This window comes from Gopherus evgoodei, chromosome 1 (genome assembly GCF_007399415.2).
Source record: "Gopherus evgoodei ecotype Sinaloan lineage chromosome 1, rGopEvg1_v1.p, whole genome shotgun sequence".
Classification (NCBI taxonomy): domain Eukaryota; kingdom Metazoa; phylum Chordata; order Testudines; family Testudinidae; genus Gopherus; species Gopherus evgoodei.
Genome location: NC_044322.1, coordinates 44,036,637 through 44,051,167, shown reverse-complemented (window position 1 = coordinate 44,051,167; position 14,531 = coordinate 44,036,637). Strand labels below are relative to the sequence as shown.

General features: G+C 48.3%; 1 protein-coding gene across 6 annotated transcripts in view; it reads right to left on the bottom strand.

Annotated features, from left to right (window-relative positions):
• The window catches only part of LOC115651744 (WD repeat-containing protein 64-like), a 99,254-nt gene that overhangs the window by 25,627 nt on the left and 59,096 nt on the right, over window positions 1–14,531 (bottom strand). For all 6 annotated transcript variants that reach the window (XR_004000427.1, XM_030562986.1, XM_030562976.1 and 3 more), the window contains 3 exons: window positions 13,696–13,755; window positions 12,614–12,776; window positions 9,449–9,544 (listed from right to left, as the gene is read on the bottom strand). Coding sequence is in view for 5 of the 6 variants with exons in the window: in XM_030562986.1 (XP_030418846.1) it covers window positions 9,449–9,544; window positions 12,614–12,776; window positions 13,696–13,755 (319 nt within the window). In the remaining variant the exon portion in view is untranslated. The remainder of the gene's footprint in view (window positions 1–9,448; window positions 9,545–12,613; window positions 12,777–13,695; window positions 13,756–14,531) is intronic.

The window sequence follows — 14,531 nt, the reverse complement described above, 5'->3', positions numbered from 1 at the left end:
GTCAAGAGTACAATGCAAATCCCAGAAGTCCAGGAATTCCAATCATTCTGAACTTTCTCCAAGGTGGCATAGAGAGAAGCTTGCAGCCCAGGACCATTCCATGTCAGGTGTCTGCTCTTAATAGCATGGTATTTGCAGGATTCTTGGGCTCCCTGACAGACAATCCATAGGTAGCCAAAGTCCTTATAGCAGTCCGATTAGCCACAGTAGTAGTCAAGCCACTTTTCCTAAAACGGGACCTTTGGCATGACAAATCGTCCCTCTGAGTCTTTGACTTCTGTATTGGCCTTTTATTTATCCATAGACTCGTTTCTTAGTAGCTGTCACATCCGCCAGGTGAGTGTGGGAGCTGGCAGCCTTACCCATTCAGGAGCCATAGTGCATGTTCTGTGAAGACAGGGTGGTGCTCAGGACAGTAAAATCCCTTCTTCCTAAGGTAAATTCCTCCTTCCACACTTCCCAAGAGGTTGTGCTGCCTTTGTTCTGTCCAAAACCACAACATCCAACTGAAAAGATGTGGCACGCCTTAGATGTCAGAAGAGCACTGAAAATCTGTTGAGTGTACAGAATCCATGAAAAGATCAGGTTCTCTATTTGTGTTCTTCCACCAAAACGCCAGGGATTCAGAGCTTCCAAGTCCTCCATCACTAGGTGGATTAGCCTACGTATTGTGGAAGCCTACAAATCATCAGAGGCTCCTGTCCCAGAAAGGATCAAGGCAGAGTGCTGGAACAATTTGTATAGTGGGGGTGCTGAGAGCCATTGAACCAAACTATCTCTAAACCTTGTATGTGATGGGAACTACTTCAAGCCAGTGGGAGCGGCAGCACCCCAGCACCAGCACCTGTGGATCAAAGCACACTCGATAAGATCCTTAGCAACCTCACGGGTGGAATGAGCAAGTGCGCCCAATTGGGAAATTTAGAAAGCAGCCACTTGGTCTACGCCAGCAGTTCTCAACCAGGGGTCCAAGGCCCCCTGGGGGTCCACAAGCAGGTTTCAGGGGGGTCTGCTAAACAGAGCTGGCATTAGACTCATTGGGTCCCAGGGCAGAAAGCCCACGCTACCCTGACCCCAGCACCCGGGGCTGAAGCCAAAGCCTGAGCAGCTTAGCTTTGCATGGCCCCATGCAATTGTCCTGCTTGCTTCCCTCTAATGCCACCCTGGCTTTTATATGCAGAAAAACAGTAGTTGTGGCACAGGTGGGCTGTGGAGTTCTTATAGCCTGTTGGGGAAGCCTCAGAAAGAAAAAGGTTGAGACACCCTAGTCTACACCTAACAGCTTCATTGGGCACTATATCTTCTGCAGAGACATTCTTTGGCAGGACGGTGCTACAGGTGGTGGCCCAGAAATAATACAGACTTTTCTGCAAGTTCACAGAAAGAGGGTTACTTCTTTTGTGCTGAACTTTTGTTTTATAACCCTCCTTGTTCAACTGATCGTTACTGCACAGGCATCCAGAATTGTGGGTGAGCAGGGCCGTGACAGTAGCGCTGCAGAGGGCTCCCTGTCCTGCCTTCTAAATTATCCCAACTCCCAATTATGTGGATAAATGTCCCCCCCCCCATGCTATTCAGATAATCAGGAGTATACTGTATTGTTATATTTCCAAGCATCCTAGCTATAACGTGCATCTAGCTATATCTTAATGTTCAGAAAAGATGCAAACAAGTTTGTAATGACTAATGAAAAAGTCATAATAATTTTATCAATATCTCCCCTACAGGGCACTTGATCTACGGTGAGCTGGCCATTCACGCAGTGCTGGTTCTGCCTCCTCATTTCTAGCTATAATGTATTTTTAGCGTCTTTCAATTCCCCATATTAGTTTTCCATGTAAACAATTGCTGTAGTTGTTACAGGGACGTAATGTGATTGCAAAAACAAGAGGAAGCATCAATCCAAGTGGTACAAAAACAGTTAGAGAATCCTGCTGTAGAGTAGCCCTAAATTCTATTCTGGGGCAGCCAATTGGCAGCTTACAGGATCCCTGCTAAGGTCCCAAAGGTTGTGCTGCATAACTCAACAGTAATTAGTTATTCTTCTTTGAGTGCTTGCTCATATCCATTCCAATTAGGTGTGCGCGCGCCGCGTGCACGTTCGTCAGAGACCTTTTAACCCTAGCAATACTCGGTGGGCCAGCAGGTCGCCCCCTGGAGTGGCGCCGGTATGGCGCCTGATATATACCCCTGCTGGCCCGCCCGCTCCTCAGTTCCTTCTTACCGCCCGTGTCGGTCGTTGGAACTGTGGAGCACGGCTAGCTGTTCTCCACCTCCCTAGCGTTTCACTCCTGTGTAGTATCATGTATATAGTTCTTTTATTGTAGTTTTAGTTAGTGTTTAAAATTAGTAATTTATAGTTCTGTATATAGTTATAGAGGATCGGGGGTTCGCCCCTTTTCCTCCCCCCGGTACCAGGGCCCATGTCCGGTTCACCAGGTTTCAAACCTTGTGCGACCTGTCATCGGCCGATGCCTACAGGAGATCCGCACGACTCCTGTCTGAGGTGCCTAGGCGAGTCCCACCTTGCGGACAAGTGCTGGATCTGCAAGGCGTTTAAACCCCGGACAAAGAAAGAGCGGGACAGTCGCTTAAAGCAGCTCTTGATGGAGGCAGCGCTGACTCCCCCCATCGTCGGCACCGACTCCGGCACCGGGACCAAGCGTCTCCTCCGCTCCGGACCGCCCGGCACCGACAAGGGCTTCGCTTCCCCGCCCTTCATCGGCCCAACACCCCAGCCGGCACCGCTCCCTCTCCCCGAGGAGCAAGAAGCACAAGGCTCCTGCGGCACCTACAACTGCACCGCAGTCGGAGCGTACTTCCAAACCGGACCGCCCGGCACCGTCATCAGCCGCGGCACTGAGTATCTCCGCACCATCGATTCCAGCTCCTCAGGACCCGTTGAGTCCGGTGCCTCTCAGCTCCCCAGCACGACCTGTGGTTGAGCTCGTCGCGCCCTCCACACCGGAGACCTTCTCCGTGGCACACGACCTCATCGCTCTCACAGAGCCCGAATTGTCCCAACACCCGGCACTGCTGGTGCAGGTTATTCAGTCGATGGGCAAGCCCACCATGGTGCGGCCGCATTCGCCGGGCACTACCGAGCACCGTCGGTCTCGCTCCAGATCTAGAGACTACTCTCAGCATTGTCGCTCAAGATCCCGGCGCCGCTCGCAGTCCCAGTACCGTTCCCCGCGGCATCGGTCATACTCGCAGCACCACTCGAGATCCCGGTCGCCATCATGCTACTCTCTGCACCAGTCCAGATCGCGGCACCGACGCTCCTACTGCAGCCGTTCCCAGCACGACAGCACACGGCACCGGTCGACCTCCTGGCACTGAGCTGGTAGCAGGTCCCGGTCCTGATTGAGATACCACCACGACTCCCGGTACTGCTCACCGGCACCGCACAGAGGTGAGATATATGGGCGCAGAGGCCTGGCACAGTCATCGTCAGCTCCTCCGTGGCCTTCACGTCACTCGTCCGCCTCTTCACATGCGGACAGCGCCTCCTACGGGGGTTCTGATGCACAGGCCCACCTGGACCATGGACCACCGCAATGGTCCTTTTGGATGCCTTGGGCCTACCACCAAGCCCAGGGCGAGCCATTGGGCCCAGCATGCTCCAGCCATTCGGAGCACCGTGCACCAGAGGCCACAGTCAGCCGGCTTCCCCCCTCGGGTACGGAGGAAGACCCTGCGCATCCCCTGGCACAGCAGGATGTCCCAGAGACGGAGGTCCCTCAGGACGAGGCTTCTGTACAAGAACCACTCCTTCCTGGGTTATCTTCTTCCTCTTCCCCGGATGAGGCGGTAGCGGGCACATCATCATCGAGGCCCCTGCCGATTGATCTCTGGGCACATCAGGACCTTCTGCGGTGTGTTGCTCAAAATATAAACCTTCCTGTAGAGGAAGTTCCTGAAGTGGAGGACCCGGTGGTCAGCATACTCTCTGCAGAAGCACCGACCAGGGTGGCCCTCCCCTTCATCAAATCCATCCAGGCAAAGGCAGACACCATATGGCAGTCCCCGGCCTCCATCCCACCCACAGCCCGCGGAGTGGAAAGAAAATATATAGTGCCATCCAAAGGGTATGAGTACCTCTACGTACACCCCGCCCACTGCTCATTGGTGGTACAATCAGTCAACGAACAGGAGCGCCACGGCCAGCAAGCTCCGGCGCCAAAATCCTGAGAAGCCAGGCGCATGGACTTGCTGGGCCGCAAGATTTACTCTGCGGGAGGCCTTCAGCTCCGTGTGGCGAACCAGCAGGCCCTCTTGAGCTGATAGAGCTACAACACCTGGGAGGCTGTCGGCAAGTTCACTGAATTAGTTCCCCAGGACTCACGCCAGGAATTTTCAGCTCTTCTGGAAGAGTGGAAGAGGGTCGCCAGGACCACACTGCAAGCGTCCTTAGATACCGCAGATTCGGCAGCCAGAACGCTGGCATCTGGTGTAGCTATGCGTCGCATATCGTGGCTTCAGGCTTCTGGTCTACCGCCCGAGTTGCAGTATACAATCCAAGACCTGCCATTCGACGGGCAGGGTCTTTTCTCTGAGAAAACAGATCCCAGACTAGAGTCTGAAGGATAACCGGGTTATCATGCGTTCACTGGGAGTGCACACACCCCAGACTCAGAGACGGCCATTCCGTCCACAACCTCAGCGCCCTTACCCCCCACCTCGACCCAGACAGGATTTTACCCGGAGACGAGGCCGCCCGAACCGCAGACGTCAGTCGGGTCCTCAAGGGGGTAACAATTCTGGGTCCGCCAAACCACCGCAGGGACCCAAAGCAAACTTTTGAAGGTGCGCCCGAGAGCAGTATACCAATCCCCTCCCTGGATCCTCTTCATTTTCTCAACCGCCTCCACCCATTCCTGCCGGTGTGATCCCAACTGACCTCGGACCGTTGGGTCCTACGCATGGTGGAGTTTGGATACCATCTTCAGTTTATTTCTCCACCCCTCTCCCATCCTCCCTCCTCATCCCTCTTCAGGGACCCCTCTCACGAGCAACTTATCATCCAGGAGGTTCGCAAGCTCCTGCTCATCGGAGCTATAGAGGAGGTGCTGGAGGAGTTAAGGGGCAAGGGGTTTTATTCCCAGTATTTCTTAATCCTCAAGTCAAAAGGGGGCCTCCGACCCATCCTGGACCTGCGAGGACTGAACAAATTCATCAGAAAGTTCAAGTTCTGCATGGTATCCTTAGGAATCATCATTCCTTCCCTGGATCCCGGAGATTGGTATGCCGCTCTTGACATGAAGGATGCATACTTCCACATTGCAATTTTTCCTCTGCACAGGAGGTATCTGCGCTTTGTGGTAAATCAGGATCACCACCAATTCACTGTCCTCCCCTTTGGTCTCTCCTCGGCCCCTCGGGTATTCACCAAATGTATGGCGGTCGTCGCTGCTTCCCTGCGCCTCGACGACTGGCTTATCCGAGGCACTTCGGAGGCGCAGGTGATCGGCCACGTCACCATCATCAGGGAGCTGTTTGTGAGCCTAGGCTTGACCATCAACCCAGACAAGTCTACTCTGGTGCCTACACAGAGGTTAGAGTTCATCGGGGCAATGCTGGACTCCAACCTTGCGACAGTCAGTTTACCTCTGCACCGGTTCCAAGCCATAGTTTCCCTGGTCAAAAGTCTACAAGCCTTTCCGACCACTTCTGCTCGAATGTGCCTCGCTCTCCTGAGGCACATGGCGGCATGCACCTTCGTCACGAGGCATGCAAGACTGTGCATGCGCCCACTGCAGACCTGGCTCGCATCAGTCTATCGGCCAGGCAGGGATGCCATAGACACAATCATAACGATTCCACCGAATGTTCTAGGCTCCCTCGGCTGGTGGACGACGTCCTCCCAAGTGTGTGTGGGCCTACCGTTTCACCCCCCCAGCCCTCCGTGTTCCTGACAACGGACACATCCTCACTGGGCTGGGGTGCCCACCTGGGGACCCTGCGCACACAGGGTCTCTGGTCGCCAAGGGAACTGACGCTCCATATCAATGTGCGCGAGCTGCAAGCAGTTCGATTGGCATACCAAGCGTTCCAACGCCATTTACATGGCCGTTGTGTTGCGGTGTTCACAGACAACACAACGGCCATGTATTACGTTAACAAGCAGGGCGGGACTCGGTCCTCCCTGCTGTGTCAGGAAGCAATATGCCTGTGGGACTTTTGTATAGCCCACTCTATACATCTAGTGGCCTCCTTTCTCCCCGGAGTACGGAACACCCTCGAGGATCACCTGAGCAGATCCTTTCTGTCCCACAAATGGTCCATCCGTCTGGATGTCCTTTATTCGATTTTCCGGAGGTGGGGGTTTCCCCGCATAGACCTGTTTGCCTCCAGATTGAACAGGAAATGCCAGGTGTTCTGCTCTCTACAGGGTCGCTCCCCGGGCTCCCTGTCGGACGCGTTCCTGATCCCGTGGATGGGACGTCTTTGTTACGCCTTTCCACCCTTTCCTCTCGTCCACCGAGTCCTGATCAAGCTCCGGAGAGACAGAGCCTGCCTCATCCTGATCGCTCCGGCTTGGCCGCGGCAGCCCTGGTACACCATGCTGCTCGACCTGTCCCTGGCGGACCCAATTCCCCTGCCTCTTTGGCCAGATCTGATCACACAAGACTTCGGCAGGATGCACCATCCAGACCTGCAGTCCCTCCATCTGACTGCATGGCTCCTGGCTGGTTAAGCCAATCGGAGTTGCGCTGTTCCGCAGCAGTACAGCAAGTATTGCTGGGCAGCAGGAAGCCTTCCATGCGTTCAACCTACCTTGCGAAATGGAAGCGCTTCTGCCACTGGTGCAACCAGCACGGCCACTCTCCACATTCCGTATTAGTCCCCACTATTCTGGACTACGTGTGGTCTCTCAAGCAGCAGGGATTGGCGATCTCTTCTCTACGAGTACATCTCGCGGCTATATCCACCTTCCATCCGGGCGAGGCTGGCAAGTCAGTTTTTTCCCACCATATGGTGTCAAGATTCCTCAAGGACTTGGAGCGACTATACCCTCAGGTTAAACGGCCTACCCCTACCTGGGACCTAAACCTTGTCTTAACCAGGCTCATGGTGCTCCCTTTCGAACCTTTAGCCACATGCTCGCTGCTGTACCTGTCCTGGAAAGTGGCCTTCCTAGTCGCTATCACCTCGGCTAGACGAGTCTTGGAGCTTCGGGCACTGACTGCGGACCCTCCATATACTGTATTCCATAAGGACAAGGTACAGCTGCGACAACACCCGGCGTTCCTCCCTAAGGTTGTCTCTGCCTTTCGTGTTAACCAGGACATCTTCCTGCCAGTTTTTTGCCCAAAGCTGCATTCCTCGAGGTGGGAGCAACAGCTCCATTCTTTAGATGTCCGAAGGGCTCTCGCCTTCTACATTGAGAGGACCAAACTCTTCCACCGTTCACCTCAATTGTTTGTGGCAGTGGCGGAACGCATGAAGGGCATGGCAATCTCCTCCCAGCGTATTGCATCCTGGGTGACATCCTGCATTTGGACATGTTACGACTTGGCCCATGTTCCGACGGGTCCTCTTACCGCCCATTCTACCCAGGCTCAAGCTTCATCTGTCGCGTTTTTGGCCCATGTCCCCATACAGGAAATCTGCCACGCGGCCACCTGGTCTTCCGTACACACCTTTGCATCACACTATGCACTGATCCAGCAGGCTAGAGACGATGCCGCCTTCAGTGCAGCGGTTTTACATTCCGCAACGTCTCGCTCCGACCCCACCGCCTAGGTAAGGCTTGGGAATCACCTAACTGGAATGGATATGAGCAAGCACTCGAAGAAGAAAAGACAGTTACTCACCTTTGTAACTGTTGTTCTTCGAGATGTGTTGCTCATATCCATTCCAAACCCGCCCTCCTTCCCCACTGTCGGAGTACCCGGCAAGAAGGAACTGAGGAACGGGCGGGCCAGCAGGGGTATATATCAGGCGCCATACCGGCGCCACTCCAGGGATGCGACCTGTTGGCCCACCGAGTGTTGCTAGGGTAAAAAGTCTCAGACGAACGTGCACGCGGTGCGCACACACCTAATTGGAATGGATATGAGCAACACATCTCGAAGAACAACAGTTACAAAGGTGAGTAACCTCTTTTAATTATTTGTATTATCGTAGCACTCAGGAGCCTAAGTCAAGTACCAAGATCCCATTGTGCTAAGCACTGTCAAACACACAACAGATACCCAGCTCCTGCCCCAAAGAGCTCACAATATGACAAGGGACAAGAGACGGATACAGACAGAGGAGTACAAGGAAACAATAAGACAATATTGGTCAACATGATAGGCTGTGGTCTCAGCACATCAGTGGCCTAATCGTTGTCAACATTTTTGTAGGCATCATGACAAAGGGTTTTGGAGGACGTAGCTTTGCAGATGTTTATAGGGAACTTCTAAGTGTGAGGGGCACCATGAGGAAAGCACAAAGGTGATTATTTGAAAATTCAGCAAGTGGGCAATGGAAGTTCTCCCATGGGCTAATCAGAGGTGGGAGCTGATATCTCAGCAGTAAATGAGAGGTGACAGGCAATGTGGGGACAGGCTGTGAAGGGCCTTGGAAGTGAATGCAAGCAGATTGTTTCATGCAATAGAGAAGCGGTGGCTAGTTGAGGAAAGCAAAGAGGAGTGACTTGATCACAGCAACGAGCTAGGAAATTACCTCTGAAGCAGCATTTTGAATGGATCTGAGCAGGGCAAGATTGCACTTGTCAAAGCCAGAGAGAAGGATGTTGCTTTAATTGAGACAAGATGCTGAGAACCTTGATGAGAGTTTTAGCTGTATGGATGGATAGGAAAGGCTGTATCTTAGGCTATGCCTAGACTCTAGAGTGCGTGCTGGGAGTGCGATTCCCATGCTTGCATACACATATTCGCACTAGCTTGGATGAGAACTAGTGCAAGTGCAAATAGTAAAGTAGCTGCAGTAGCAGGGGCAGCAGCAGTGGAAACAGTTTAGCTGTGCTGAATATAAGCCCATACCTGGTGTGGCTAAACCCTGCTGCCACTGCCCATGCTCTGTGGACACCCACACCACTATTTCTGCTTGCACTAACTCTCATCAAGCTAGTGTGAATATGTGTATGCAAGCAGGGGAATCACACCTCCCACTCATACTGTAGATGTAGCCTTAGAAAGATTATGCAGATTTAAGGAATGAGCTGTTGATGGGCTCTGAAGGGAAAGCTGCTCATTTCTTCTTGGCTGGAAGTTGGTTTCCAGAGTGCAAGGTGTTGTGGGAACTGAGTTTGATTAAAGGTGGAAATTACTTATGGTCCCATAGAAGGTAAAGATTGTTTAATGCTCTTTTTCTGGAAAAACCATAATCGTCTGGAGTTTTTAAAACCAGTTTAGTAGCATGAATTATTTTTAAAAAATCCTGTTTCTTAGAGATGCAACATATTGTAATAAACGCTAGTGTTATTAACTCCTACCTTGAGGCCCATTGGAAATAAGAGAGGCTGCTGTTGATTCAAATTTCACTGCGCGAGTCCTCAGAAATACGAGTTGAGTAATACTTGTGTCTACAGCTTGGGAAAGAAAAAGAAGAACAAGATTGATTTGTTCATTCTAAGCCTGCTTAAATCTTGAAACAACTTAATTGTCCTCTAGTGAAGGATAAAATAGAATTATATTGTAACAGCAGGTTTTCCAGAGATCAGGGTATTATTTTCCATCATATTTAGATTATAACAATTAAATTCCGACAGCGCTCTCTCTAAGTAGGCATAATGCACAACTCATTATTTATCATCTATACTTGCTTTTAAGACATACTAAACCTCTCTAAGTGTTGATGATAAATATATCAGCACTGGTGATTTTTACTGAAGCTGGTTGGGAAAACTTCAACAGAACAGTTTTCCTTGGGAAAAACACAGTTCAGTTTAAATAAAAATGCTTTGCAAAATCATGTTGTTTTTCATGAAATTTCAGAGAAAGGGGGGAAATAGTTCAAAAAAGACATTTCAACTTTTTCTGAACAAAACATTTTGATCTTTCCTTTTAAAATGACTTTCCATTTTGAATTTTTTAAAATTCTGTATTGCACATTATAAAATATAATATAATAAAGTCAAAAATCAACACTGAAATAAATTGTTTTGATTTTGTTGAAACAAAATATTTGGATAAATTTGAAAAGAATTTTGTTAATTGAAATTTTCTTTCCTGGAGCATTTAATTTTCAGGTTTTGTTCCGATTCAGAATGAACACAAAATTTAGAAATCTCAAAATCCTCCATGAACTGGAATTTCTGTTCTCCACCCAGCTCTAGTTTTTACCATGTGCAATGACAGCCACTGTCTGTCGTCAGAGACTGTGGGCATTCTGAGTGAAATTTACGTAGACTGTAATCTCTTTGGTTCAGGCAGGGAACATCTTTTTGTTCAGTGTTTGTACAATGCCTAGCACAATGAATTCCTGGTCCATGACGAGGGCTCTGATGTACCACCACAGTACAAACAAATAAAAGGATAATAAATATTTTATTAATAATAAAATATGTTGCGCAATTTTTAATTATGATAAATTAAAGCAATTGTTACGTAGATTTCTTTTAACAGCTAAAATGTTCCACCCCTCCTTGTGTTAGTAGTTTTTCAGTTAACGCAACCTTAGAACAAAATATCTGGATGCTAGTGATGAGATGGTGAAAGGAAGAAAGTACAAATTATGTTTTTGACAAGAATGCCGTTTTTTTTCAACAGCAATTCCTTTATAATTACTATGGAAAATTTTTCAAAATATTTTCTACTTCTAGGAATGCTCAGAATTTTAGTACACAATAAGAAAACGTCTGTAAGTGTATAACAGCACATTTGCATTTCTTCAGAGTGAAGGCATTTGGAAATGTGCCTTATCAGTGCTGTATTAATATATGTGTACCTTAGGAAGTTAATATATAGTATTGCAGAGCATGTAACATGCTAAGGCAGGACACCAGTGATGTGTATGGTACAAGAACCTAGATAAAGAGCCATGACAGAAAATGGTTCTGTACCATTCTTATGTACCCAGGACTGAACCTGATGGGGAAGGTGGGTCATTTCCACAGGCCAGGCCAATTTGGGGCCAAATTCTGACCTTGTTACCAAGGGACTAAAGGATACATGTGCCCTAGACTCCAGCATAGGGGAGCTTAGTGCCAGCCTGACCGATCCCAAGGACAGTCAAGATGGGGCAGAAAGTGATGTGGAGCTGCTTCTCAGCACCAGTTCCATAGTCAGGTCCCACGGAACTGCTGAAAGGACGTCTGACTCTGACCGGTAATAGCCTGCTAGGGGCCAGCAGGCCACTCAGGACCACTGGAATGAAAGGCATGGTAACCATACCTCCCAATGCACCTCTTGCACTGAGGAAGACCAGATATAAGTTATGCCAGCAGTTCTCAAACTGTGAGTTGGGACCCCTAAGTGGGTTGCAACCCTGTTTTAATGGGGTCTCCAGGGCTGGCTTAGACTTGCTGGGGTTCAGGGCTAAAGTCAAAGCCCAAGCCCCACCACTCAGGGCCGAAGCCAAAGCCTAAGGGCTTCATCTCTGGGTGCCCAGGCTCAAGTTACAGGCCTCCTGCCTAGGTCTGAAACCCTTGGGCTTCGGCCTGAAATGGTGGAGCAATGGAGCTTGGGCTTTGCCTTTGCCCCCCTCCCCTCCACCGGGGGCAGTGGGGCTTGGGTGGGCTCAGGCTTCAGTACCCCCTCCTGGGGCCATATAATAACTTTGGTTGTCAGAAGGGAGTCACAGTGAAGTGAAGTTTGTGAACTTCTGAGTTACGCCAGTCAGGAATTCCACCAAGCCAAGGGAATCTCCAGATGCCCTATTAGAGCAGCTTTCCATCCCCTTTACTGCTCTGCAGCGCTGAGGAGACAGAGCATGGTCTGAGGAACCAGAAGAAGGAACTTGTAAATACTTTTATACTCTTAAGCATGTAACCAAAGGACAATTGTTCATTCAGTTATAATGCTTAAAGAAAGAGATGGCCTTGCAGCTAAGGCACTAGATGGACTCTGAAGGTCTGGGTTCAATTCTCTGCTCTGCCACAAACTCCCTGCCTGACCTTGGGCAAGATATTTAGTTGCTCTATGCCTCAGTTTCCCCAGCTATAAAATGAGCATAATAAGCCTTCCTTTGGGTTGTCTATTTAGAACATAAGCTATTCAAGGCAGGGCCTGTTTCTCACACACAGCACTATGTCTCAATTGGAGCCTTTAGGCAGGCACTACTGTAATACAAATAATTATTCATGTATATGTGTATATATAACCCCCCAAACACACCAAGAAAACAAATATAATCAACTTCATCCTTTGTCCTTGATATTTACTACAAACTATTTGATTTGCTCATTACATTAGAGATAACAGCTTTAACTAAGACAATGGTATGGCACTGTTCCCTTGCCCTACATTCAATAATTTTATATGCTGTACAGTTACCATGCTGTCTTCCTGTTCTTCTGAATTTATTAAGTGTCCTCCTAACAGTACAGTTTGCAGAAACATGCAAGATCCATATCTCTCCAAAAAAGATTTTGAATGAAGGGTTAAGCTGGAAAGTGCTTAGGAATTGTGTCCCTGTAGTTTCCCTAGTCAGTACTTACCTTCTGTGCCAGCACAGTGAGCGGGAAAAGATGTGTGAAGTTTGCGGTATATGTGTCCTGAGATCATATTCCAAATGATAATTTCACCATCATAACTGGAGGTGGCAAGAAGAGTAGGTGGACACTGAGCAATACACAGAATATCCTCCTTGTGGCCACAGCTCTAAATGAAAAAAGAGGACATAAAAGAAACACTGCTGTTCCTTTCCCTTTGTTCAGCAAGAGAAATGGACCCAGGCACCTAGGCACAGACTCCTTGCTCCTGCTGCTCACACACAAGAACCTATGTCATCTTTCCAGCCTAATCTCCTACATAGTATCAGGTGAGAAATTTAAAACAACTGAGATTCATGTCTTTTGGACCATACATCTCATTTGCAGATGCTTCTCCTCATCCCATCCCATCAGGGTCTACAACTCACGCAGCTTTAATTATTACCACCCTCTCTCTCTCTGCTGGTGACTCACAGATCTCCCCCCATCCTCAGTTCAGACTGTGTCTGTCTCTCTGACATCTTCTGCTGGATGTCTCATTGAAGCATCAAGATACTCAACCAGTCAAAAAACGAACTCATCGTCTTTCCTCCAGGATCACCTTCTTCTCTCTCTCTCTCTCCCTCTGCATTATATGTCCACAGCCCCACCATCCTCCTAGTCTCACAGCCGTGATGTCAGTTTTTGACTCCTCTCTCCTCTTCACACTGAAGTAGCCATCTAATTCTGCTGGTTTTCATTCCAAAACTTCTGCAAAATTAGCTATTCTTCTCCATTCCCAACAAAAAAAGCCCCTGTTCAGACCTCGATCATTTCATGCCTCAACTACTACATGTCCTTTTCCTCCTCCTTTCCAACCTGTATGATGCTTACCTTTTTCCTCTATAATCTGCTCAAAACTCAGGTGTGAAAGTTATCTATCTAGAATTATATGTTGGTAAGAATTCAAATAACTGCTCATTACTAAAGTCTAACTGTCTGTGTTCAATCCTATGTTCAATTATTTATCCAGCTTTGTGTCAAATAACATCTGACTTATTTTTTTTAAATAACTTTATTTGTAATACAGAATCAAGACGGATTCTTACTATATCATCCTGCCAATAGGGCTGAGGTTTCTGAAAGTGATGAAGGTTGTCTGCAGAGTCCTGTTCCAAACAACATAGATAAAAGAGAAATTGGTGTATTTTCAGCATTTCCTCAGTCAACAGGGATTTGTTCTTCTACTAGGTATGTACGTACAGCTCAAAAGAAGTTTAACTCACATGTGCAAAAGACAAATGGCTTTAAAACGCAAGTAATTCCCACTGACACAAAAGTGAACAGACAAGGCCCTTCATATTGCTAGAAACAATAGGTAACAAATCAAAAGGTTTGAGAACAGCATGTTTCCAATATATATTTAAGTTAAATTTTAATTAAAATCTGGCTAAAATATTATAATAAACATGCATTGCATATTAATAGCAGTATATGTAACAGTACTGCTTGCTAAAGGCTCTTTGATTTGGCCATGTGTTTAATGATGGGCAACTGGATGGCTCACTGATGACTGTCAAATGTAATTTTGCATTTACTTGCTCCTGCAGGTTGCCTTAGATACTGAATTCAGAAAATAGACAAAATGTCCAGGCCATGATCCTGCAAAGATTTACATGTGAGCACAACTTCATGTTCTGAGTGGCCACGTGGAATTCAATGGTACTACTCTCAGGGTGAAATCCTGACCCCGGTGAAGTCAGTCAGTGTTTTGCCACTGAAGTCAATGGGACTAGGACTTCACCCTCAGTGCAATAAGTTACTCATGTTATGTCTCTGCAGGATCATGTCCTTGAAATTTTGTTTGTTTACTGGACACAGAACCTTAGGCAACCTACAGAGAGTGAGATTAAGTTTTACATGTCCTACCTTTAAGTGGAGGGGG